This window comes from Indicator indicator, chromosome 1 (genome assembly GCF_027791375.1).
Source record: "Indicator indicator isolate 239-I01 chromosome 1, UM_Iind_1.1, whole genome shotgun sequence".
NCBI lineage: Eukaryota > Metazoa > Chordata > Aves > Piciformes > Indicatoridae > Indicator > Indicator indicator.
The window spans coordinates 29379534-29407408 of record NC_072010.1 but is presented as its reverse complement, the minus strand read 5'-3'; the positions used below and the strand labels follow the sequence as shown (position 1 = coordinate 29407408).

The following is a 27875-nucleotide window of genomic DNA, read 5'->3' as shown; positions in this document are numbered from 1 at the left end:
TTCATTTGTCCCAGCAGGAATATGGTCTAAATCCCAGGATCCTGAGTATTCTGTCACTATCTCAAAGACAGCAGAAAGAGAGGAATGGCCTGAATGTAGGTGAAGGGAGGCCCATTGCTTCATTTCCATTTGGGCCCTAATTCAATTGTGTGGCTGCTCCTTCCCTGTAGAGATGAAACAGTACCACCTAAAACATCATTGCCTGATGGTGATGACCTTTTCTCCCCATGTCTTAGTTGCAACAGGAATGCATGAATGCTGTAAAATAGCTAAATGGATGCAAAGTCAACCTCTACAAAGATCAGTGAGCTGCAGTTTCACACACACTTTTAAGCCAAAACCTCACCTGCCCTAGGTGCCATTGTAAAGCTGTGAGGCTGAACCTGTGAATATGTGAATGTGATGTGAATATGATGTGACAGCTTTTGATCCCGTCACATGAGGAATGTCAAGAACAGCTGCAACTGCTTTTAAAGCAGCCACTACCACAGGTCTTCTGCTTTTGGTCAGAACAATCGCTTCCTCATCTAGTCTCCTTCAAATGCACCTCTTTGCTGTTTCTTTCCTCCTGGAAACTAAAGAGTGAATGAAAATTTTGCTATTTGGGATGGCATTAGAAAAAAAAAAAAGGGGGGAAATAAAGACATCTTATTTGCCTGGGATTTCTGAATAAGGTTTCAAAGTGGGAGGAAAAGTGTAGCTGTGTGCCTGGTACACAGAGAGCCCTTTCTCTTCCCCTTTGTGGCAGAGGAATCAATGGAATTCATATAATAGAAAGAGGGGGGTGGGAAGAGAGATAGGAGATGCCTTGCTCGGTACCAGCAGGTCACAAGTTTCATGAGGCTCAAACAGGGCTTGCAAGGAAGTTGCTGACTGTATCTCCATGTGTACCTTTTTGTTTCTTGCCTTGGATTTGCTGGTCAGTGGCATGCTGCTTTGCCTGGCTCTCCATAGAGCTTGTAGCCTACAGGAATTTGGACAGAGTGGTACAGACATCGCCGACAGAGACTCTGATCACTACTATCCCTTTAAATGCAGTCTCATGACTTAGTCCTTACTCCACTACCTATTAAAGAAGGAGACAAGACGTACATAGACAGCTTCCACTCAGACACCCAGAAGGACACAGAAAGGCAAGACAATTTAACAGAGCTAACTGTGAGTAAATACGAGGCATTAGAGGTGCTCTCTAGAGCAAAGGGCATGGAGAAAGATTTGTAGGAAATCCTGGAATGAAAGAAGGTGCAGTATTTTTTAGACTATACTTGTTCAAATGGCAGAATTCTGTGGAAAAAAAAAAAAAGGCTATTCTGTCATTTTAGCATTATTCCTTTAAATACAAATCTTAAGTGTTTCTTTAAGATAACACTGACCAATGCTTGATTTCCCATAAAAATCCAAAGCAGTGATTTTGTCCTGCAAGCACTGGAACCTTTTGCAAATACAACATTTTGGGTTTTTCTCCACTGCAATAAATTTCATAGAAGTAATATCTCAGGGCAAATTTGAAACCAGCCTTTTGCGAGCTTGGATCTAAAGCCCAGCCTTGAGTCTCCAGTTAGGTATCTGCACCTCACAAGAGGTGGCTTTATTTCTGGTTGTGCTAGATTTGACCCCATTTCTGCTGGGGACAGAAAGGAGCTGTGGGTGCATGGCAGCATGGGGACTGCACTAAGGTGTCCTATCATCTGTGCAGGTAGTTAACCTTTTAGCCAAGATATTCTCTGTCTCCATGCACTGTAATGGCCAACTATCTTCTGTAAGTACAGCACTCTGGAAAATTCAGTTCTTGTTAGTCAAGAGAGTCATCAGCATGTCCTTACGTCTGGGGTAGACCTGGACAAGTGTTTTAATAGTGATCATTGCTATTGCAAGTGATAACAGTGATAGGAAGAGCAAGTGCCTCTGTCAGCTCAGCCTATTGTTTTTCTAAATAGATCTTTTTTATTAATTGCAGGTATAATTATCTGGTGGAGAGTGTTCCCAGCTCACCTTCATGTTGCCCATTTTCTTCTCCGCGTTAATCCTATCTGCTTGCTGTTTAACCAAAGGAAACTGCATCTCCTATGATGAGCTGAAAGAGCTGAAGACTGAATTTGCCATCACCCTCTACCAGCGTTTATCTGAAGCAGAGAACAGAACCAATCTGGTAGTCTCTCCAGCAAGTGTGGCTATTTCTTTGGAGCTGCTGCAGTTCGGAGCTCAAGGAAATACCTTTACGGAGTTGCAGAATGCCTTAGGATACAACATTCATGGTAATGTACTGCTTTAAAAAAAGTATTTCTTGTCTGACATTTTGCAATAAATTCACAACTTTACTAAGGAGACAGCCACTGCACACATCATACTAGATTTCTGTCTTCTGTCTCACTGCAAGATGTATCTTCGGGGTGTTTTCTCTATCTTTGATAGCCAAGCATCATCTGGACAAAGGAAACTCAAAAGAGTATTTGATACACATTACTATTTCTCTTTTTTTCCTGATCAGTGTTCATTCTTTCACTTCACCAAAATACAATTATATCTAGAAAAACTATTTCCATGAACAGCAAAACCACTCCTGATGTCCCAGAAGTTCATTGTGTCAATTGTGCCCTGGCCTCACCTGTGTCCTCTGCAAGGAAGTACCCTGCAGAGGAAAGTAATTTTCTCTCTTATCCCATTAAGAAATAGGAAGCTGTTAGAAACTGAGTTATTTTTAAGACTTTGCACCTTTTTCTTATTACAACTGTCCAAAGAGATGAAAAGTTACTAGAAATGGACTGGCAGAGAGAGAGATATGTACATTGACAGATGGATGGTGCAATTGTATCTTTCCCTGAAAGCAGGCTAAAATAAAAACTCACTGGGAATCTGGAAGGGATATGGAAAAGGCAGATGTCTTTAAATCTAACACTAAGTCAGCTGAACGTAAGGATGCTGTTTTCATTTTAGCTCTGGATTATCCTGCCATCTCACTTCACATGCCAAAAACTATTTTACAATATAGGCATAATGTTTATAAAAAGCAGATGACTGCCTCATCTTCAAAATTTGCAGCTTATATACAAGACTTATGCACAGAGATGACAGTGTTATTTCTTAGCATAAAACTTAATTCCAGCATATCAAGAGTAAAGATTAAACCTATGGTAATTTCACCTTCTTGTGCTGCAACCTGCCTTGGTCACCATTACCATTCTGTAGAGCACTGGTATTCAAAACCAGCACAGCAGTAAGAGCTAGCTCTGGCTGATTGCAAACACAGCTGCATGTACTGACACAAGGACAGTGCATCTAGATTATGGGCAGCTGATGTAATGAAGTTTTGCCTATAAGACTCTTGTTTCACTCTGTTAAATTCAGTAGGGTAATTTTAAACAACATAAATCCATACGAGGATAATCACACCTTGTTTGACACTTCTGGTCATCAGGGGCTCAGTTACTAAGAAAGAATCTTAAGAATAATATTGCACAGTAAAATTCAGATACAGATCAACATAAAAAAATAATAATGAGAAGTGCAGAGATTGTCAGTTACCTGCTAGCTCTGTCATGCTGCCTTGCTTCTCTTGTGGCTCATCATATCAAGCAGACATTTTATCTGTTTTGGTTGTCTGCAGCACAATCCACATGAACTTTGGCTTTCAGCACTGGTAATGCATGAATGCAAAACTCAAAGTAGGATGGGTTCTACTGCATTTGGTTACAACAGCAACATTTCCAGTGATGGAGAAGGAAACTACTTCCTCAAACAGTTTTAATCAAACAAGTCGAATATCTAGATCAAATTTCCTATCTGATGAACAAACCCAAGTCACCTGTGTACATTTATCTGATAATATTCCTTTCTTCCATTAGATGTTTGCATTAATATTTCTGTTGATTGTCTTAATCAATACTGAAGGATGCAGTTAAAAAGTTTAGCAGGATGAAAACAATGGAAATGTTGATAGTTTATTCACTGTTCACAGAGAATCTGCTCTTATGTGCACTTGTAAGCTTCTTTTAATGTTTGGGAGTTTTGTTTGCCTTTATTTAGTACTAAGAAAAACAATGTATAAAGGGATGTCTTTCTAGACAGCACAGATAAAATGGCATGCTTTAAAATGCCTTCTGCTTGCTGTTTTAGGCTATCAATGACAGAGCAATTTTGAACTGTTTTCTGAGCAAGAATTCAGGACTTTAGTTAGCTAAGCACTTTGATATGACTCAAGTTACAAACTCAGGATACCACGCTAATATCTGCTTCAAATTCACCATCTTTGATTTCTCACATCCTCCAGAGCTTGCCAAAAGCTCCTGCACTAATGCAAAACACACAAGAAAAACCACTTTACAACTCAGACTGTGTGAGTTTTCATGACAACTGTTCAAGGAGTTCAATATTTTGCCCCCCAAAGAGTAATAGATCTGAATGATGATCCCAAACTTCCTATGGGTGATTAGTTTTCCTGCATGTTATTAAAGGAGAGCTATTAGGTCAGAAAATATGCACTGGTTTCTTGGGTTGTGGAAATCAGTAGACATGAAACTCCCTTTTTACCCCATCAATAATCTAAACCATTGCAGTAAATGTCTCCTTATGAGATCAGGGATGTGGCTGGCAGCTGGAGGCTCACAGCGATCCTGCTCTTGACCCTCAGCTTGGGACAGGTTGGTCCAGACAGAATGGATCCTTCCTGGGTTAGCCACTGGGGAGGCAGCTAACTGGGTGGCAGCCCAGCCTGATTTACCTCCAGCACTGCCTACACTCGTAGGTGTCTGGAGACAATGAGCAACATCTTCCTTTGCCTAAGGTTTCCCTGGAGTCAAACCCAAGATTTCCAGTCAGGGCCAAAATGGCAAGCTCAGCCATGTCCATAGGAAGCTGGATACCTGAAGGCAGCCCAGAGCCCTTTGGAGTTTTAGGCCAAGGCAGAGGAGCACATGAGCCAGGTATAGCACCCTGGAGAGGCGAGGGGTAAAATACAGACTCCTCTTGGAGATGGTGGACAGCAATTTGTAGCTTGGGTTTCACACAGAAATCTGGACATCTGGTGTCTCTTTCCCTGGGGAAAGCAGAGAGGTCCTGGTGGCCTTGGGAGTCACCTCAGCATGAACAATCCCATCACAAACCATTACAGTAAGCAATATAGCGATAGCCAGAAATGGGAGCTAAATCACCCTTTAGGGGATCCCACTAGAAACTTTGTGATTTTAAAATCAAAGATCCTCTAAATTTGCATGACTTCTGTTGAACCCACACCTTAATCCTGTATCCATCACTGAAGCCACCACCATCCTGATCTAGTTGAAGATGTCCCTGCTCATTGCATGAGGATTGTATTAGATGACCCTGAAAAGTTCCTTCCAACTCAAACCATTTTGATTCTATGAACTACCATGAGCTCCCCAGGAACAGGAGACTGGAGCACTATTCAACTGCTTTCAGTAGCAGACAAGAACTAGAAATTACCAAGTTTTTGAATGGCACTAAGCTCACGGCTGCTGTAAGTGTTTTGGAAGATCAAAAACTTCAAAAGGATCTTGGTAAATCAGAGAAATGTATGAAGTGAATAGGACATAATCCAATAAGGACAAGTACAGACTTCTACATTTAGAAGGAATCATCAGCCATTCAAGTTGAGGAACAATGAGCCAAAGAACAGTTTTTCAGGAAAGAGTCTGAGAGTTCTTGGGAATTAAAACAAAAGAATAACAAATGCGAAATATAATTGTACTTTGGAAAAAGCAGGCACCACTGTGGAATGTATAAAGAGAAGGGTTGCTTGTAACCAACATGAAGCAACTGATCAGCTCTTACTTAGCACTGAAAAGACTCATCTGCATCACTGGGTCAGTATGGGCAAGGGCCAAGGTTACAGAGACAGACCTGGAGCAGTCAGGGAAATACCTTTCCTGGGGCATGTGGCATCAATAATGACAGAAAGAGATAGCAGTACTACAGCATCAGCAGCTTAGCCACTCACAGCCAGAGGTGCCTGGGCTCACTAATGGGAACCCAGAGTTCCAAAAATGAAATAATGTTCTTTAGGAACTCTAAGAGCTGTGTTTGCATAGAGGTGTGAACCTGATGTGGAATCAGCCATTTGACATATCTATTTCTACAGCAACAAAATATGCAACAAGCATACTTTCCTGTGTCCAATGCATCACCATCCTTGACAGCAGTGCTTGACAATAATACCCATAGTCAAGAGTGCTTCTGTTGTCATAGTGTTTTAACTTTCAGAGGACATCAGTGTCAGCACTGGAGTTTGGAGTTTGTGAGCCTTAACATGGTAACTGCAGTTTTTCCCTTCTCTCTCACTCGGCAGATCAAAGCGTGCAGGAGTTCTTGCACTCGGTGTACAGAGGAGTGACTGATTCCAGCCAAGGCACAGCGGTTCAGCTGGCATGCTCCTTCCTCATGGAGGCTGGTGTGCAGCTCTCACCCACCTTCACTGCAAATGCTGCACGCTGGGCCAACAGCAGCCTGCAGCAAACCAACTTCACCGACCCCAACAGAACTGCAGCTCAGATGCAGGAATGGCTCACTGATAACCTTGGAGGTAACACAGCAATATACTGTAGAACCTGCACTTAACCAACTATAGTCTTTTTTTTTTGCCACCACTCTGCGTTGTCCAAACCAAGGCTGGGAGCTAGGAAATCTAATTATTGTGCTAAAGACATTTCTATATGAGGAAAGAGAAGGAATAGGTCTGATTCTGCGAGTATGAGTTTGGAGTATCAAGCTGGTAACCACTTGGCCTTGTCCCTGCCTGGTTTTAATGGCAATCCTTTGCAGTATTTTCAGTTTTAAGGACAAGCAGCCAAATTCCCCTGGGACCGAGCTCCCTGTGTTGAATGCTTTCATGCTGGGCTGTAAGCCGAGCAGTCAAACTATGAGTTTAGTCAAAATGGAAAATAAAATGAACTTACTTTCCACACAAGCAAGAAAAGCAATTAAATTCCATGTTAATGAACAAAATAACAGAAAACGTAAGTCCTTCGAAGCAGCAGACCAAATCAGTCCCAAATCAAGTTAAGTCACATCAGTGTTAATTTAGCCATCCACACATAAAATGATGTTAAACATACACACGTTAAAGCTGTTATTAAGAAAAAATTAATTTTATTCTTCATGTGAACTGTAACAAGTGATCCAGATTCATGCTAGAAAACTATTGCTTTGAAAGTAGGTACTCAAATGAGAGTTCTTACTGTGGTACTCCTATGAGCATAAAATTGAAAGCAGATCAGACTTTCAAAAATAGGATCAGTTGAATTGCCAGTTAAATAAGAAAGGGAGAATTAGAATGTTAGCTTTGATTTACTCAGTTATTTAATAAAGCAATCTGTAATCACAATTCAATTTAATGAGGGATTTGTGGTGCTAGAGATGAATCACTGCAAAATACCTGTGGGCATATAAGCTAGAAAACTAATTAAGGAGAGGGTATGGTGCTGAGAGCCAGGCTGCTGTCATCCATGCTGTCCAGGCAGTAACACAGTCCTGGCACAACTTTGTCCCTCAGCACTGACTAAGTTGAGGGGAGAACATGGACCGATAGGTAAATCCAATGAGGTCCATGTGCAGGTGGGGAGAAGAAGTTAGAAGGGAGTTTATCAGTGCCTTTGCAACTCATGCCTTTGTAAGTTTTGCCTCTTGCCATTAGGGATGGAATGCTGTCCTAACTTGCTTTATTTACTCACACAGACCTGGTCTTTAGGCCTGGGTGAGCAGGACAGCATGCATCCCCCACCCTGCATCTTTTCCATACAGATGGGGATGTGCATGGCATGCTGTTGGAGAGCGCTGGGTCACCGCTTCGCCAGGTTGCCTTGGTGAGCACCATGTACTTCAAAAGCACGTGGCAAAAGAAGTTTTCCTTTGTGGACACCCAGATGCTGCCTTTCACCACAGCAGAGGGCTCAACCCTGAAAGTGCCCACAATGCATCACACAGTTGAAGTTAACTATGGTAAGAGTCCTTGATCTAGATTTGCTGGAACCATTTAATTTCCACAGCTACTGCGCTGAGATGCGGGAAGTCTCAGAAGAAATCCCATCAAAGAGACTGTCTGGGTGACTGAATTGACTCCTTATAATCCCAGATAATCATGAAACAAATCCTGGATTCAAAATGGTTCCTAAGTTAACTACTGTCCATGCACTGCTCCTCACAGACTGCACTTCATTGCAGCTGTAAGCAAACAAACAAAAAGCACCAAGTTAACAGGCCAGGAGAAGGGAACAATAGAGACTGGAGGGACCTTGGTATACAAAGTCCTTTGCAGTAACAGGGAGCTTGTCATACAAAGCTGCCTAAGAAGAGAGGACTCTAGGAAGCATGTCTGAACCTGTGACAGAGGGGCAATCAAGACTCAAACAAGACCAAGCTCCTACCAATTTCATTTGTGTGGTGGCTTAAAAATTTGCATGCCTTTCAGGCCTGACCACTGTTCATTGAGTGTGTGAGCACCACAATGAGGATAATATCCCTGGGAGCACCAGCACTGCACAGACATCCCTCCTGTCTGTGGTCACAAGCTTTCTCCAAGGTTTCAAGGGTAAAACTGTAAATCTTCAGGGCCAAATTCTGCAACAAAGGGTTGATACATTTTTATGGCACTTTTTATAGTCAGTCAGTGGATGCTCTCAGCATGGGCTTAAAACAGCATAATACAGCTCAAGTATTTGTATACTATGTGAATATATTTATGCTCCTTTCAAAGGTCTGGAGTATGTGGGTTACTCTGTCACCAGGAATTCTTCCATTTAGCTCTACAATCTCTGCATACCAAAACCTCCTTGCTACCTTAAATTTCAGGACTGCACTTGGATAAAAACCTTCCTAATCCCAAGTCTAAGTTTTCCCAAGGTCAATTTATCTCTCTTAGCATCACATCACTAATTAATTTTTTTGTCAGCTTCAATATTTACTCCCAAATAGATTTTTCCATTCACCAAGCTGCCTCTCAATTTCCTGTTAGGTAAGATGAAGATGTGAGGCTCTTCTATTCTATTAAAACAGAACAAATACTCCAATTCTCTACTAGTCCTTTTCTGCAGTTTTCCAATTCAAATTAATTTTACTTGAAAATAAGTGACCAGGGACGTACATAATACTTTTAATGAGATAGTATCTACAACTGATAAATTCTTTTAGTACTTCTATTGCTTGCTAAAAAGAACTTGCATAGTGTACTACAGAATCATCTGGGGGTAGTTACTTAAGTTTGACCCCATCTGGACCGTTTTTTTTCTTTCTCCATCTTTTCTCCAGTTGATGAGTCCTAGGTATATCAAGGGGAAGGAAATCTCCACAGGTACACACTTAGTTGTGGTTTTGAACTGTCCTTTGACTTCCACCAGTCTAATAATCATGGTAACTTCACTGTTTGTCTTTGATGAAAGTCTTCAGTGTTGGCAATACTTTGGAAAGCCATTGGTGACCTCTATTCAACCTGGGAGTCCAATTTTTAACTTGGCTTGTTGCATTTTCCCCTTCAAGTGGCTGCCTGCTGCTGTTCATTTCTTCCTCTAATTGCCATCACTTCTACCTGTAAATAGCAGCATAGTGAAATTATGTTTAATGATTTACTTAAAACAAGATGGCTTGAGCTATCCCTTTTTATCATATTAGTTATCTAATGAAAAAGGTTTATAGATTTGTTTGCTCGGATCTTCCTGAAGTTGCAATTTATCTCACTTTCTGTATCTCCCTGTGACTTGATTATTCTTTTCTCTGCAGTGTTTAAAAACCTCTCAAAACCGTAACATTTCCCAGATTACTTTCTTTTTCCTTATAAATACACTCCTATTTTCCAGTCATGGAACAAACTGAATCTCCAGATTTATTAAAAATCTTTACTGACACATCTGTAACTTCATATCCAAGTTCTTTCATATTCTTGGGTGGTGATCACCCAGGACTCAAATTAGTATTTGTTTCTCTTAAGTAGTTCAAACTTTCATTTATGTCTCGGGTGGTGTAATACCTCCTGTTCTTCCCTCATTTCCATTAAGAACCTCACACTATCCTTTCCTATATCATTAGATTATTGCTATCTCATTGGTTCCACCAATAATTGGAATGAAGCTAAAAAAAAAATTAATTCACAGTGTTCAGCAGCACCATTCTTCCTTCCTTTTCCTCTTGTTTACGTGGCTAAAACACTTTCCTTTTCTGTGAAATAGTCAAGCAGGCAGTTGCCCCTTATTTCTATGCCTGTTTATCACTTTTTCCAAGCTTGTCCTTGCTGCAAAATCTGCGGTGGGTGCACCACACTTCTTCCTCCTGCTGGGATTGCCACCTCCTGAGTGCTTCACACTTCTGACTTGGACCATTCCATTCACTTTGCATCTGAACTTTGTTAAATTAATTGACTTCACTGCAGAAGTCCAGAGTTTCCCTTTCCGTTATATTTTATCATCCTTCCTGTTGAACAGCATAAGCCACTACTACAACTTGTGATCTTTCAGCCCCCTGATTTTGTATCACCAGCTCACTGCGAGGGCTTTGCTAGTTGTGAAATCCAGGATAGCATCACTAACACATACCTATTAGCTCAGAACAGAGCTTTTCTCAAACTTCTATGAAATAATAAGTTCTAAAATTACCAAAATCAGGGGGACTGCCAGTGCTTACACAAGCAGAGATCTTGGGTCATGACCAGTGATCAGAAATTCAGCAGCTGAGCTGAAGACTGACCATATGTTTACTTCTGAGCCCTTGCAAACATGATATGAAATGGTCAGTTGCGCTTGTCTGGCCATTTGCTTAAACACAAGATCTCCATCCTATCATCCTCAAGTAAGTAGCCAGAGCGTTAAGTATTTGCACAGAAAAAGAAAGTTAATCAAAATACCTGAATCACCTTTCATCTGCTCTGAAATGTGTCAACTCTCTGCAGCTGGATAGACTTTTGAGGAAAACGGAAGTGCGATGGATTGTTCAAAGTTAGCCAACGGTCAGGTTTGACAGAGCCAGGTCAGGCTTTATCACTAGAAATGCTAGAAACATTTCAAACTCATTTGTTAAAAATTAATACAAAAGACAGGTTTACTACAGCAAAACAGAGACATGAGATAACTTTCCTTCATTATTACATTATAGCAGCTGCCTGCCATCAGGATTAAAACACAGAGCAAGAAAGATTAGCTGCAGCCTGTTGTTGATCTCAGCATTTACAACATTGTTATCCTTTTAACACGGCCACACGGAACAAATCAGCTTGGGGACAGTTAACACTGCTCCAAGAAAATGTCAGCATTACTATTTACACAAACCTTATAAGCACTGCAGCTATTTTACATATTCATTTTTGCAAGCAATTTGTTAACTATACTTGAATACTGCTTTAGCATATATGTAATTCTTATGGGATACTCAAAAGCAGTTCAAGTTAGGAACGCTAAACATTCTGACTCAGTAAGCCTTTGATTTTCTAATTAATGAATAAGATCTGTATAACCTTTGTGCTCAACATGCTGGCTTCAAAATAGCAGCATGCCCACAGATTAAACCACTCATGTTCAGTGCACTACAAACATTAATCTTCCCTGCTTGCCCATTAGAAACCAGAAGGTCTTTTCTGGGCAAAGTGATCCACGTGCTGGGAAATGTTTTTAACAGTGCAGTTACCTCTCCATGTTGCATGGTGGGAGGGCTAACCTAAAATATTGAAATTTAATCTAGCAGAAAAAATTTGAGACATCCTATTTCTTGGCAAGTATTTAGGTATTATCAGCACGAGTTCCCTGTATTCTGATATTTACAACTACTGAAAGTATGAGTACCTACCCTTGAGGATACAACTACTACAGCTAAGTGAAGAGAGAGCAGATAAGTATTTTGGATGGCCTGCAGTAATGGCAATGATGAGTTAGAATCATAGAATAGAATCATAGAATCAGTCAGGGTTGGAAGGGACCACAAGGATCATCTAGTTCCAACCCCCCTGCCATGGGCAGGGACACCTCACACTAGATCAGGCTGGCCAGAGCCTCATCCAGCCTGGCCTTAAACACCTCCAGGGATGAGTTACTAATTTGCAACTTGTCTCAAGCAGCTCTCGAGAATTTCAGTGTGGTCAACAAATTCAATTAATTCAACAGGACACTCCTCATTTTGTCTTTGTAATGTCTTTCAGTAGTAAATTTTTATTGAAAGGAAATCACAGAGAAAATGGTAAGCTTACTTGAAGAATAAACACTGAAGGAACAGTCACCGTAAAGTTGCTGTCATTGCCTCAGTAATGTTTCTAAAACTCTGAGCAATGAAGGCAGCTACTACAAGTAAAAAAAAAAAAAAATCCATACTCTGCTGAGACACTGCTGCAAGTACTGTCACCAGCATTTTTCTACCAGAGTCTATACAGATTTGTTTATTTTAACACAGTCAGATGAGCTACTGTTCTGAGTTAAGAACAACATGAACTGGCTGCAAGAGTCCATGCATTAGACAAATCTCTATCTCATCACTGGGGTTCAGAATAATCTGCCAGGCCTGGGATGTTGGTGTGGGAGTCTTTCCCCCAACTTGAATGATGAAATAAGATCTATAATTGCCCACCCACAGGCCAGTTTCAGACTACAGCTCTCGAGAATTTCAGTGTGGTCGAGTTACCCTACCTGGGAGAGAAACTCAGCATGTTCCTAGTGCTTCCCAGCCACAAAAGAACATCTTTATCCCAGATTGAGTCTCACCTTTCTGCCAAAACCATAACCCTCTGGGCCAACAACTTAAAGAGAATGAAGATGGACATTTTTCTTCCCAGGTAAGCAATACATTAGTACTCCAAGACAGCTTCACTACTTCGGTTGTCAGAATTCTGTGTAATAGTGCTGAGACAAGCAATGTGTGAGGCAAAATCAAATTAGATGCTTTTGGCTTTGTTACTCATCACATGAAGAGAAAAGCTCCAACACTTCCTTAAGCAATGAAGATGTGAGCTGGGCATGCCAAAACTTTCTGGTATGCCCCATGCTGTTTTAAACCCCAAGTATTTCAGCTGATCCTATAGCTTTCAGTTAAAATTCGTTTAGGGTTCAACAATCCTGTAAGGATCTGAAAGAGAGAAATACTCCTGGCCCTTTCCAATGCTCCATTTTTCTCTTTGCCTAAGGAAGGATAAATACATAACCTTGGAAAAAATTGCAATGGCTTATTTTTACATTTTGTTTACATATCCTACAAAGACCCTGGGGCCCCCTACCAGTAAGATCCATCTTTCTGAACACAAAGCAAGTTTGAGCCATCTGTTTTCTACATAAGTCATCTTCCATTGCTAGAAAATACACATATCCTAGAAGTATTTTCTATCATCTATTCAAATGAAATTGCAGAGCAGGAGGAATCAGTGCAGAACAGCCTTTTGTGGCTCGTACCCATTATGTGGATCAGCAAGGAAGGCCTTCATTACTCAGTTCCTACAACGCATTCCTCAAGTCAGTGAAGCACTGAAAAGCAATTGTACATGAATATTCTTTTTCTCCAAGCTAATCTTTAGCGACTATTTCAATGGGGTCTTTGCTACAGCCAAAAGATCATTAAAGAGAACACTTGCAAAAATGTAGAGTTCATGTGTCATGAAGACTGAGAGGCAGTCTGATTGCAATAGATGGAGGTGAACTCATCTTTAGGTGAGGATGAGCTGCTTTTCTGCAAAGTACGCTTAATTAGATGAAGCACGCTGGCTTTACACAGAAATGGATGTAATGCAAAGGCTTGAAATAAATTCTATCTGTTCAACATTTTAGCTCTATGAAAGTACAAATCCTGTATTTAAATGAAATCTATCATATTAATTTCAGGTTCAGTGTTCACAGCCTTTTTGACCTGAAGACAGTTTTTGCTGCCTTGGGAATTAGAGATGCATTTGATCCCATCACTGCTAATTTTAGAGGCATTTCAGGTAAGAGGCTTGAGTGAATAAAAAATTATCAGTGACCCAACAGTTGTAGGCTTATATTTGAATGATTCATTAGACCTGGGCCTATAAAGTGATTGTACTTCTTCCTCTGTGAAACTCTAAAACATAGTTCACACTTTCACATCTCAAGAATAGTATTTTAGAACTTGCTCTTGTTGTTATTTATTTTGCTTTGTTTTTAATGGGACAGAACAGAGACCAGGCATACACACCTTTGCCCAACAGCATCAAGCAATGACGCAGTTACTGCTGCTCCAGCCAAATGCCAAGGGACTGGAATCTTACCCAACCTTTAGTGTAGCTCTGTTAGTCACTGAATTAGTTAACTGTTAGGTATTTCAGCCAGGCATATGATCCTTAGATTCTGCAGGGGGGGAAAAAAAAAAAAAAAAAAACCCCAAACACAAAAAAAACCCCAAAACCAGGAAAAGCATTCTGAATTTAAAGCAAACAAAAAATTGTTCCTAATGGAACACAAATGTTCACTAATAGCTCTTAATATTAATTTCTCTGGGTGTTTTTGGGTTTCACATGTTTTGGGGTTTTTTTTGCAGAGCAAGATAGTCTTTATATTTCAGAAGCTATTCACAAAGCAGAGATTGAAATAACAGAAGATGGTACAAAGGCTTCAGGAGCTACCGGTAAGTCAAATATACAGACTTCTGCATCTTCTCACTACAGAAGCAACTACTAGCCTTTTATTAAAAAAAAAAAAGCATGGTACCATTTAAATGTATGCCTAAAATAAATCCTAAAACACCTATTTTACCTTTGAAATTGTTTACAACAAACTAATTTTTTATCTCAGACCAACATTGAAAGGCTCAACTGAAACCAGTTTTAGCAGCCCAGGGAAAATCCATTTTTTTAAAAAATACAAACCACTTTCTCTGGGGGTTAAAAAAAAATCTGTTTGCTCAGATCATAAAAGAATTAAAAACCAAAAAATCCTAGAACAACTTCACTAACATTTGGTCTATAGCTCCTGAACTGTTACATGGTTTGTTTTTTCAAAGGTGATCTCTTTGATAGCATTGAAGGCAATAATAGGAATGTTTTGTCTTCTTGAAGATGAAGACAGGCTTGTTTCTTATGTGCTCTGAAGCGTGACTTTCATGTGCAGTAGTTTCTGCTAACAGATCACTTCCATGTGAGCAGCTGGGGTTGGCTGAATGAGGAGATTCAGAGTAAAACCTCAACTGTGGACTAAACAGTCAATAATCAAGTGACATACCTCAACAGAAATCATAACTGTCATAAACCAGAGGACCTAAAATTACTGAACTGTGCAATACTTCTCTTTCTTTCTGAGGTGGGGGCTTTATCAAAGAAGATCCTGCTTTTTTAATTTCCTTTTTGGAAGACTCAGCTGCTCCAGAGATGCTACAAGTCAATGTGAAAGGCAATGGCAGCCCTAGATCCCTGTGTGCATTATGTAGCCATTACTGCCACTTCCATGCTTCTCCTGAGAAGCTGAACTTGTCCCCAAGCTGTTTACGCATCAGCACAGCAGAAGGGTGATCATTAACCACATCTCACCTTCCTACTTCCCTGGGCTGTGCCGACTGTAGATGTGATCCACATACACATTGCAAATGCTGGTGGTCCTTGACTGCAGATCAGGGCAAGGTCTGAGTCTCTTCAATTTTACTTCCTTACCCTCAGGAAGAAATCCAAGACATGTAGGGAGAGGACTGCAGTGCATCTTGTTGCTTTGCTCATGATGTCAGGCCACTCACTGCCGATATCCCACAGTCACAATGGCAAAAGGAACCTGAGCACAGCTGATTTAGTGTAGGATTCTTCTACAACTTTGAATAAGACACATACTGTACCTCTGTGGGTGTGCAGTGAAAATTTGACAACTAAATTGTTCTACACAGCTACCAGTTTTAACTGTTATGACAAATCTCATCTCTACCGGGGTGTTAATATTGCTAGTAATTTTTCTGGCAATTTCCATACAAAATAAAAGGTTTTAAGTGGCTTCAGTTACATACCAAAGACTAAGTAATAGCAGACATCAGACCTTTATCCCATTGAAACCAAAGCCAAAACTTTCCCTAACTCCAGTCAGACCAGGCTAAGCAGCTGATTTTAAAAGGTATTCTTTTGTTTGTTTACTTTAAAAGCTCTGGATGTAGTGACACGGTGGCTTGAAACCTGAAGTAGGCACCATTTTTTTTAGGAGCACCAAAACTGCTACTCAAACTAGTTTTACTGAATCTTATTTAAATTCTTAATTGAGTTCTATAGTTTCATAAAAAAATAATCCAAATCAGGGAGTTTCAGTATTTTTTTTACAATGTATTCTTAACATTATATAGCCATAGGAAAGAATATTTAAATAAGATGTGTAACAGCCGAACCATCATAATTCTTAGAGACTTTCAATTCACACAGAGAGAAGAAAGACAATCAAAGACAGTCATAAACTGAGACTGAGAATATTTAGCTTTTGTTCAGAGCTCTGATAGAGAAATTCCAGGATGACATAGGTATTTCTCTGCTGTTTGTCTCTCATTTGAAAAAGGGACTACATTTGTGCCTTGAAAATCTTTTTTTTTAACCAGAATAGCATAACTAAGGCTTAGCTAATTGGTTAGGCAGTAGCATGGTATAACTTCAGCAGAGTTAGGACTGTGATAACAAAAATCCCCAAACAAACAAGCAAGCAAATAACACCCCCCCACACACTCCCCAAAAAATTACTTTTGAAATCCAAACCCAGATGGGCTCCAGCAACGAAACAGACACCAAACACCTGCATGTAGTCTCACAACACTTAACTTGCTCCTTCATTCAGATTGTTGTTTTATTCACTAAACAGAGGAGCAACTCAAAACTCAAGGTGCCAAGCATCAGACCTTAAGGGCACTGTGTAAGAGGAAGTGAAAAGGGGCACATTGTACTAATGTTTTCTTTCTTTCATTACAGCAATGGTATTGCTGAAAAGATCTCGAACACCTATTTTCAAAGCAGACAGACCCTTCACATTCTTCCTGAGACAAGCTAATACAGGTACACATGCTCTCCATTTCAAGCAGAATCCTTCCCAAATAGCACTGAAATCAGGAAACAGTTTTGTAAACAACATGCCATTCTTTAGCCTAGGAAATTCCAACAACCACAAAACCAGTGACTTCAGGCTCTTTAAGGCACAAAGAATACAGTTTAATTCATCTTATAAAAACATATGATGGTATTAGAAGCCAGGGAAGCCAGATTAGCCTCTTGTATGTATACACAGTATGTGCTCAAAAAACAATTACAGGCACTAGGAGAATCTTACAGGTCTTAAATGCCTCAGAATTAGGGAGCAACCTCCACAGAGCAATTCAAATTACAAAGGGGCTGGATGAGCTGTATTAATAATTTAGGTAGTTAAAACCTATATCTTTCTCTATAAATGAAACTTTTTTCATGCCTATGCAGATGGCACACTAGAGACTTCTGCCTGTAGGCTCCAGGACTCTGGGGTCTGAAACTCTGTGTATTAATTCCTACATCATTAGTTTCTAGGGGACTAGCTCAGAAATTCTGAACGCTAACAATCTTTGGCCCAGATACAATTAAGAGTATGCAGGAGCAAGTTTCTTTTCCCTTGTATCTTGAATGCCAACACTGTTGAGGAGATAGTTTTACCCATTTGGAATGGACTCATCACTACCGCAATACACATTTGGACTCCTCATGAGACATGCAGGTTATTGAAAGCCACCAATATTCACTGCATACAATCAGGTAACTTAGCTCTGCAAAAAAGCCTAACTTGTATCTTCACCTTCACAAGGAACTATCAAAACTGCATGTTTCTTTTCCAGCTGATAAACTCTTTCTTGCAAATGAACTCCCCTGGCCCCTCCAACAAATGAAATTGCAGGGCATGACTGAGAAGGAAGCATTGCAGTACTCCTCTGGCTTCAGAACTATACTATGTGTATCTCCTTTTAGATGTCTAATCATGTGAGTTAAGAAGCCCATATACCCTGTTGGCAATAATAAATAAGAATTGCCTTGCACATCATTTAGCAGGTATTTGCTTCTCTGAAGCATCAGGCCACCTCCAACAATTTAGAATTCTTAGCAGAACCATAAATCTGTACCTTAAGTATTTTCCTAAAAGTCCTTCAAACCATCAAGTTTCTCTCATGGCTAGGGTCACATCTGTTTAGATTTCCTGGGTGCATGCAGCCATTTACAGGGTTCAGTAAAACACTGGGGCCTGCCAAGAAAACAAAACAAAAAAATTTTCCTTATCTGCTTCCAAAGCAACACACTGCTTCTTAGTGAACACCTGCATATGTAACACTCTGCTTTATAAACCTCTGTCTTATGTTTTGAACAAAATGCAAACACATCTTTAAGAGATAAGCACTGCCTTCGGGCTGTGTGTTTTAAATATGTTTGCAATCATTAGCATTCAGTTAATAAAAGAATCTAAAAATGAGGGGAGGAAAAGGGCACTAAAAGCCAACCTATGAAACCTGAGAACAACCCAATTTCAGTCAACAAAACTGCTGTTTACAGTATATAAATAGGAAGGAAATCAGACTCTAAAACAGGACATTTAAACAAAGCATAAAATATATACCTTCAACAATCAACTTAGATTCAGAAGTAAATTTCTGTAATACTGGCTTTTTAATGCAAAAAAAAAGAAAACTGTAAACATTCATTTTGTTCATGATTTAGTGAACAAAGTTATTCAGGTATGAAAAGGGTAAACAAGATCTATTTTTCATATGTTTTGTTAACTTAAGGTACTTCAAATATACTATCCACATAAAGTTCATAATGAATCTTTATGTAAACCAAAAGTCCTCATTGCATCAGTTTCCTAGGAATAGCAGAAATTACATTCTCCAAGACTTAAAATAGCAAGGTTCTGCCTGACAACTGAAAAAGTTTGTGGGTTTAAAATTTGAACTTCAGTTTGAACACATTCCCTCAGAGAAGGGCAGGCAAGGCAACAGCAGCACAAACAACTGAACCACAAAGTCAATGTATCCAAGGCAGTGATTTGATTCAAGGGGTTGTAATACTCTTCTATAACAATACCAACTAAAGAATGCACTTCAGCTCCATTTTGCTCAGTTTAAAAGTGATTCTTTAGCCAATGGCTTGGGCAAGTTTCAGGTTTTGGCAGACTTCTGGTTTGGTCTACCAAATATTTGGAAAGCCTTTTTGTTCTTAAAATGTTCAAGGCAAGCATGCGATTGCAGTAGATTTTTCCATACAAGCAATGAATGATCACAAATCTCCTAGTTCCATGCTTATTTCATGAATTTAAACTGTACTACACTTTGAACACTGAAATAATATTGTTGTTCTCATTTACAGGTTCAGTGCTCTTTATAGGAAGAGTTACAAATCCTTCATAATAAACACTAGACAAATACACTGTCTTCTGTTCCTCCAATGGTGAGCTTTTCTTCAACAAAATGAAAGGCTACATTGTGTGTATTCATTAAAACACTGTTTTAAACAGCATCACTTTTGCAAGAGAGTCTACCACTCCCTTATTACTTTGTCCTTACTGCTGGAAACCTCACAGCTGTCTAGGAATTATCACCACAACTACAGCAAGATAACAAACATATAAACATTTGAGGAAAAACTGAATACATTTTGCCACCTGTTTAAGAATATGGACCAACAGCTTCAGATGGACAACAACATGGCTAAAGTCAGTTTGACTGTTGCTGAGTATTGTAGGTCATCTAAAAGAAGGCATCCCACAAGAAAGCTTTGTAATTCACATTACTTTTCTGGCACAACTTTATTTCCCTGTCCTGAAGTCTGAAACTTAAGAATAAAATTGATATTCATTCTGGTGCCAGATACAGATATAATCCACCTGAGGTAGCAAGGTAACAAGCAAATAGAAAAATGCTGTGAAAATGAAATTATTGAGAGGCTATTTCAAGACTGACAGAACAGGCAGAAAGCAGAAATATCCACTCAGTGACCAAACAAATACTAACACCAAAACAGGTAGTAGTACTACCTTTTCCAATTTTCAAGTGAACAATATATACTATGGACATTTCTGAAGAACACTGAATGAGGCTAAAAACATAGAGAAAAAAAAAAATCTTTCAGCATCCTGACAACAGCTGCAATACAGTGAGTGTTTTGGTGCAAGATTCAGCAACTGCTGGCACAAACATTCCAGGCCCATTAAAGATTTTGCATGAAGATTACAAACCACTGACTCCTAAGAAAAACATCAGAAGGGAGCTGCTCCCACTGAATCAATGAAGTTTTTCAAAAGCTAGGAACATCTGGCACAGATGAAAGATGTGACCAATAAAGCATGTGATATTTTGTGTTAAAGCAGCAGCAGTATTTTGTTTCTGTTCCTGCAATTGTAAACATGTAAAAACTTCTGACAAAACCTCTGTGCACTATTCCTCAAGGCTACTGACCCCTGCTTTACTACACTGTATCCTCATAATACTGTGGGTTTTGTCATTGCTGTGGATATGCAAACAGGACATCAGTTTGTTAGGCTAGTCACCAAATAGCAAAGTGCAAAGAATACAAGGGCCACGAGGCATCATCCTACCATAGCTGCAATTCAGCATTAGCTTCCTCTCACTCCTCTGGTATGAAGGATATCCAGTGACAAAAACTGCTCCTCATTCTTTGACACTGATACTAAAACATATAAGCTGTGGAAAGGGAAGGCAAAATGAACCATTCCAATAAAAACTGTACACAATTCTACACAAAGATTAAAATAGAGCTTTTATTGATGGAATAACAAAAGTGCTTTTCTTAAATATTTTTCAAAATACATTTATACAACTTACAATAATATATCCAAAATAACTGTATATACAAAACATTACCTTGTTTAACGTATGTGCTTGTTTTTGTTTGAAAATTACAAAGCAACTTTTTGGCAAAGTTCAACCTTAAGAGGTGATAGTTTTGAAGGTTGGATTAAGAAAAATAGAACCTGAGGGAAAGTGACACTTAAGTCCATGACAAGCAAGAAGTTATCCATTTAGTTAAATAAAAATGGTTCTGTAATATTTTTCACATTATAAAAATAACTGAAGGGGGGAAAAAGACGATGGATACTTTTCTCATAATTTTATAGAGCAGCTTCTCATTCTTTCAGGTACATGAACTTGAGATAAGAGTGCATGTCAAAAATGAATGCAAGTAAGGACAGCAGTGCCCTGCTGTGGCTTTGTCTTGTGTGCAGTGTTCCTTAGCTGCTGTTGATATGGTTGACCTGATTGGATCTGCGATGGATTTCTTCCAGAAAACTCTCAAGCTGTTCTATCAGCATTCGTTTTTTAAACCTGCATTTAAAAGAAAGCATAATAATGGATGCATTCAGTAATACACGAAGCAGTCACAAAACTTCTACTGAACCTTGAAACTTCTATTGTTACAGGTCTAGTCCATTATGGATGTTATACATACACCTCATATGTATATATGTGGTGTCCTAAAGTTCTGGTAAACTACTAGGCTTTTCCATTTAATGAAAGAATACAAAACTATCCTTAGCATAATCTATTCTAGACTATTGCTAAATATTATTCATCCCTCTCAAAGCCAGGAAGTTGTTTGCCCCTTCCAAAAGTAAAGTTCTGAAGCGTAAAATAATAAAAAAAAGTGTATGCCAGAAAAACTGTAAGCCTAAAGCTGGTAAATAGCTTTTCAGGATTATTTGAGTGCCTTCATGGTGAATTGATAAAAGTGAAGTTTGTACTGGTGAAGGAATAACCGTCACTCAGTGCAGAGCAGATTTCCTGGCAAGAAAATACAAATTAAAAAGTTCAAGAAATTAAAAAAAAAACATAGATGTAATCCATACCTGGAGTCTCTGCAGTTCTATTCCATAGCAATTACAAATCTGAGCAGTGGACCACTTTGTCACCTTTGCTTACACTCCTGCCTCAATGCACACAGCTTCTTGCTGCTTCCACTTATCTCTCCTCCTTACGACATTTATGCATCTGAGAAGCCACTTCTGACTGATTCTTCAGCAGCCATACACATACTCAAAGGTAAGCAGCAGTGAAAAGATGACACTTTCTCAGCTCAGTACTACTCCGAACTCCACACTGAGATCAGTTCTATCACCTGACTAAACCCCAGCAAGAGCCCTGAGAGTCACAGTCAGGTTTCCCAGTCCATTTTTTGGGGCTCACAAAGACACAGCATGTATCCCAGAATACCAACTTTCACACAATCGTAGCTTGATTATGGGGAAACAAGGTCCCATTCCCAACCATTTATTATCTTGTGAAATACCAGTGCTGGAGGCCCTTACCCATGGACTCCTCAAAGTAACTCCTCAGTAACTCCTCAAATGGACTCCTCAGTAACCCCACAAAAACCCCACACTTCAAGTAGTGATTTCCCTCCACTCTTCCTCACTGCTTTCACAGCTGTTCCCTGATTGTTGAAAACTTTTAACCTGGGAAACAAATTATTCATTCACATTCCCTCTATTAAAAGTCAAACTACTTAAGCTAATAGCAAGATGCTTTACTATAACACAATCCTTGTGAAAATTTAACATGTACATACTCTGTGTGAAAGTGACTGGGCACTGTTACTTTCCAGAATACCTTCAAGCCCTTCCGAAGCAGTTGTACAAGTTAATAGCAGATGTTTCCTAGAAACTTAAAACCTGGTGGAAGGTGGAGAAAAAACACACTAACTATGCTCACATTACTGTTGGCATAAGAATGCAAGTTTACAGTGGACTATGTCAAGCTCTTCAGGGCATCTCACTGAAAGTCCTTTTTAAAGGCAACAATTTACCACATTAACTCAACTAATATTATAATTAACAGAATTATACATTGACTTCAGTTCAGCTGTTCACTCTGCTAGAACTATTAGCATCCTCAATATAACTTCCTTGAGCAGTTCCAGTTATTCAGCATAAAACATCATTATTTTGAAAGTGATCTTATTAATTGTTGCCAACACTTAGATCACAAGTGGGTATTGCTCAGCATTTTGTCTAGGTACACTCTTTAACCCTTGCTATATGTATTAGTAGCTCAAGGCTCTTAGAGAAGGCTCTTATTCTCTCAGAGAATAAATAAAAAGGAATTCTCATACTGAGAAGTTGGTTGATTTGGAGAGTGTTGGTCTGTGGTCTTTTCAGCTTTTGCTCTAGACTGTATAGCTGAGAAAAATAAAATAAATTGCTTAGTCCTAAAACCATAAATGGATTGCTCTGCCAAATCCAGAAATACTGAAGACCTCCCCACTACATCAGCTAATTTCTTTTAGCCATTTTCTAAGTAACTTTTCCTTTTGTGGGCCCAAAATTACAGCCATCTATTGGGAAATCATGCCTCATGTACAGTAAGGACTCATTATAAGCACTAATGCTACCCACCCATGCCAAGCCAAATGCATTTCACTAAATATAAGACTGTCAGAATAGAAATAACTAAGGATTTTAAATTGGTATGTGGTTATCTTCTCATCCTTAATACTTTCATGACTGACTGGGAAAAAAAATCCATTATCTACCTCATCTGGATTTCTGCCTCTGAATAGTGACAGCTCTGCTATCAGAAGATGAACTGTGGGGCAGTTGGTTTCCAAAGGAAGCTAAAATCCATGGACTGTTTTAGAAGACTTCCTCTCCTCTCACGATTCTCTAGTGCATGAATCTCCAGAATTGAATGAGGACTGTCTTCAAATACACTCTTTGCTGCTGAAATGCTCAAGAGCATTCTGAACTCTGTGTTCAGTCAGAGCTCCTTGGAGCAGGAAAAAATAGAAGGAACCCAAAATCTGAATTACATTCTATGTCACTGCAAAGGTCACCCATCAGTTAACAAAAGAAGACTGTCTTGACAGGTCTGGAGAGCCTAGAGATGTTTCCTGCAAGTAGCAGGGAACTTTGGTTAGATGCAATAGCTTGCCTGTGTAAGGCAAGAAGCAGGGAATTGCACAGGGATTGTGCACAGCTCAATAAAGTGACCACACTATAAAAATCTAACCTAGGAGAGAAGAGGAAGGAGAGAGATTAAGATATTCTGATACTCAAACCAACAATTAACAATGGAAACAGAATTGCCAACCTTTTCCACCAGTAGATATAGAAAACTGTTGACAAAGGTGAGAAACTATTTAATTCTGATGCATCCAACAGCAATACTCAACTACTGCTGAATTTTGTAGGGAAAGATAAATGAAATGGGCTGTGCAACAGAAATGAGGATTACAGATGACCTAAAGTGTACTATTTTAGAGGCACAAATATTTCAACCCCAGTAAGGGCTGCCACAGAGTTCAGGAGCAACAGTACTGTTTTCCTGTGCTGAGACAGGGAGGAAGCGTGTATAATCTATAGGCTATGGAACAACTCTAACAGTAGTATAAAGACATATGATGCGAAGTATAATAAAGCAATTGGTGCTACAGGAAGAGCATTATCTATATGAATCTCCATGCTCTGCTGTGCTGACAGCAGAAGGCTAGAAGAACTGTATTGATGTCCAGTGTTCAGTATACCTTCAAGGCTGAGCATGGCTTTATCCAAAAATTACTTTTTACTTAGTCATGAAGTGTGTTCATAATGCCACAGGAGAAAAGCTGACTACTACAAAAACAGATTCAAGAACAAAAACAACTATTTGTTGAGGCTTCCGAAATAAGTCTTAAAGTTATTATTTGTGATCCAAGTAAGAATTACTAGTTCAACACAAACACTACTGGTTCCAATCATAATTACATGCTTTTCTGTTATTCCTCTTACTAAACATGTACAAGGCTGAGCGAGCAGGGTCAGTCTAAGGTTTCTGTAAGGAACATTTTCTACCTGGGTTAACAACATGAGGTTTAAATCCTAAGCAAACCTCTGGTGATAAATTAGCTCCCAGTTCCACAGCCTCAAACTGAACTACAATATATCTGAAGGAAATAACTCTGAAAAGCAGAGACATACCTTTATGGAGCATACCTGGATCTTAAAACTATTTTTAGGCCAAGATTTTGAGCTGATGTAGAATAACGAATTTCAACTCTTTCTGAAGGCTTAATGCACAGCAATGTGCAGTTCTGTCAGTTTTTTCAAGCTTGCAATACATCCCACCCTTGAACTGTAAAACTTCTATCATTTTCTAACATTACCTTCTCTTTCTATACCCTTGTCCATCTACATTTGTGGTGAGATGGCAGTTAAAGCAGCTCACATTAAGACAATCTCAGACAAAAAGGTAAGCTTGTGCAAACAACATCATGAGGTTTGTGGGCTTGTATTTTTTCTAGGGAGTTATTTATTTGCAGTGCAAAACATTGTGTGGCAGATTAAACCAAAAAAAACCCCAAAAATAACAACAAAAACAACCTGCATGATTGTCAAGCAGTTATGTATGGCAGCACATGGTGAAGTTTTCTAAGGTTAACACATTTCAGTTACCAACCTTGAAGCTTCTTTAATAACGTTTTGTAAAAATATCAGTCGGGTTTGTAAGCTTCCTTGGACATGCTTCAGTAAAAAGAAGATTCTTTCATATTCTTAAAGATAGAGAAGAGCAAAATCAGTTAAGAAATGCCTACACAAGTATCTGTTTAATAGGTCTAAGAGAAATCCATGTGAAATGCAATAGATTTCATCCAGCATTTGCAGGATTTTAGAATCATAGAATCAGTCAGGGTTGGAAGGGACCACAAGGATCATCTAGTTCCAACCCCCCTGCCATGGGCAGGGACACCTCACACTAGATAGTTAGGATATAACTCCTATCAACCAGGCCTGTAGCAATGACATACTGTTAATAAACACCAACATTCAAAAAACCACAGGATAATGCAGTGTAGGATAATACTAGAACACCGAACAAGTTAATTGTAAGTGGATAACAAAAAGCATGACTTCCATAGGTATAAAAATGTTTTAAACACTCATCCAGGAAGTTTTCAGCATGGCTTTTAAAACATGTTTTCAGCTTTAATTTTGCTTCACTCTCAGTGCAGTATGTTTCTAAAATAGTGATCTAATGGTTTTTTTATCTAGCTCTCACACCAACCATCTGAAAGAGATATTTGGTATACTTACTCCTTCCTGGTTTTCGGATCTCTTTCATAATTTGTGCTCTTAGCTCTGTATTAATCTCTCTGGAACTTCTGCAAGGTGCAGTTTTTTTCCTTTTGCTGGGTGAAGACACAGGCAAGTTCTCTTCAGTACTTTGTTCTTTGCTACCCGATTCCTCATGATTTTCCATAAATCCATCAACATTCAGGTTGTTCCCTAAATGTTCATGGCCTGCATTGTCTGTATGAGCTGCTGGTCGAGCCAATGAATTGAAAGGAGAAGATGGCATGGAAAACTCTGAATCCACAGTATTTGGGAAAACACCTGGTGAAAGTGGGTCTGCAACATGATTCTCAACCACATCATCTCCTGTAACCTCATTATTTGTGTCTGATGCTGAAAAACAAAAATTACATTTGCCAGTTTCACATTCTTCATGATCTGATATAAGTCAACAAGTCAGTTCAGGAATAACTTTAGTAAAAGCTATGCTCCAGCTTGTACAGTCATGCACATGCCAGGCATAAGAGAACATGTTCATGGGTTGTAACACTGAGCACATTACCCTATCTCCTGGCAATGAATGGCTAAAAAAAAGTCACAGGTATATTCTTTATATGACAAGGGAAACTATTGTATGGATTACCGACAAAAGAAAAGGCACCTTCAAAATATGCTTTCATGACATGCTTGCCTTTCCTCATTAAATTGAGCTGGCAAAGTTTACTATAGTGATGAACAGACTGTCACACAGCACTTCAGATCCTTGATAAGAAAAGTGAATTCACTGCACTACAGCAAAATTCAAATTAACTTCATGTTATGATGTTGTGGTACTTCTGGAGTACCTGAATTCCCAAAGGAAGAACATCCTTCTAACTTTTTACAGGTCTCCTCATTTAATCCAGGAAATACATTGTTTATATTGGGAAACTCATATGAAACGTTTCTGTATGATGGACTACATTTAATTCTTTCCATAATTATCCTCAAGTGCACACTAAAATACTTCATTTTCAAAAATGAGATGTAAAGTTGCTACATTCGACACCCAGTAGTATTTCTACATAAAGAAGGGTTTTTTTGGCATAAATTAAAAAGCAAACTCTCTACAGATGACGATTGACTTACTTTTGTGAATGGGAATAGGTTTAACAAGGTCAGGCTGTGCTTGCATGATTGGTGTGGGTGGCCCTTTTCCTCCAATGTGGTTGTTCACAATCGGAGGAGTTTGAGGTCGGCCTCTGAGCAGGGGGGACATACAACGTCGTCTTTTCGGAATCCCTTGCATATTTGGTTCTCCTGGTCTTTTATGCTTATTTTGAGGTCCTGACACAAATTCATCTGCTTCATCTATCATCATTCCCTGTAATTAATATAATGGGGAGAAATCAAAAACTTCACGCCAACCACCACATAATATAAAACACCACAAATGCTTTGATGTTATGATGATGTTTACCATGTAGAAGGCAACCATGTACAACATGCTATTTATGCACTGAATTCCCAAACGTCAATCCTTCCTGGACTAAATCAACATGCTTAAGGCCCTCATCCAACAGGATGCTAAGTAGGACCACTGAGTGCGCTGTCAAACTTCTTTTTCAGTAATTGCAAAACAACTCAAACATTTCAAAGAAAAGCTCTACAGGATATTGGTAATTTGGTCAACTCCAAGACATATTTGGACAAAAGGGAGGGTACACACTCTTAACATGACAAGAAACCTTTTATGGGAGAATTTTGGTAAAGGAGACAGCACTGGGTATTATCTGCACTACAGCAACAAAAGCATTTCATTTGTAATACAATTCTGAGACATAGTACTGATTTTTTGATAAAGAATACCCTTCATAGGATACTAGTGATGGAAAACCCATCTGAGATGCTTTTTTGTAAGCAATAATTTTCCAAATACTTGGAAGTTTCTCC

The 27875-nt window shown here is 39.2% G+C and overlaps 2 protein-coding genes across 2 annotated transcripts in view; one reads left to right on the top strand and one right to left on the bottom strand.

Annotated features, from left to right (window-relative positions):
* Positions 1-1996: 1996 nt before the first annotated feature.
* SERPINE3 (serpin family E member 3) lies at positions 1997-19290 on the top strand. Its single transcript, XM_054389106.1, has 8 exons — positions 1997-2255; positions 6302-6535; positions 7753-7950; positions 12553-12751; positions 13788-13888; positions 14461-14547; positions 16844-16927; positions 19250-19290. The coding sequence occupies exons 1-8, from the start codon at positions 1997-1999 to the stop codon at positions 19288-19290; spliced, it is 1203 nt and encodes a 400-aa protein (XP_054245081.1).
* Positions 19291-20986: 1696 nt separating this feature from the next.
* Positions 20987-27875, bottom strand: part of INTS6 (integrator complex subunit 6) — a 43454-nt gene continuing 36565 nt past the window's right edge. Inside the window, exons 15-18 of the mRNA XM_054391076.1 lie at positions 27072-27306; positions 25965-26336; positions 25330-25423; positions 20987-21225 (exon numbers count right to left, since the gene is read on the bottom strand). Of these exons, the coding sequence (XP_054247051.1) occupies positions 21132-21225; positions 25330-25423; positions 25965-26336; positions 27072-27306 (795 nt within the window). The 3' untranslated portion in view covers positions 20987-21131. The remainder of the gene's footprint in view (positions 21226-25329; positions 25424-25964; positions 26337-27071; positions 27307-27875) is intronic.

Excerpts from the sequence above, each read along its gene's own strand:
- SERPINE3 (XM_054389106.1), top strand. The coding sequence starts at position 1,997 with ATGTTGCCCATTTTCTTCTCCGCGTTAATCCTATCTGCTTGCTGTTTA. Across the intron at positions 13,889-14,460 it reads TAATTTTAGAGGCATTTCAG|AGCAAGATAGTCTTTATATT; the intron begins GTAAGAGGCTTG and ends TTTTTTTTGCAG. Across the intron at positions 16,928-19,249 it reads CCTGAGACAAGCTAATACAG|GTTCAGTGCTCTTTATAGGA; the intron begins GTACACATGCTC and ends TCTCATTTACAG.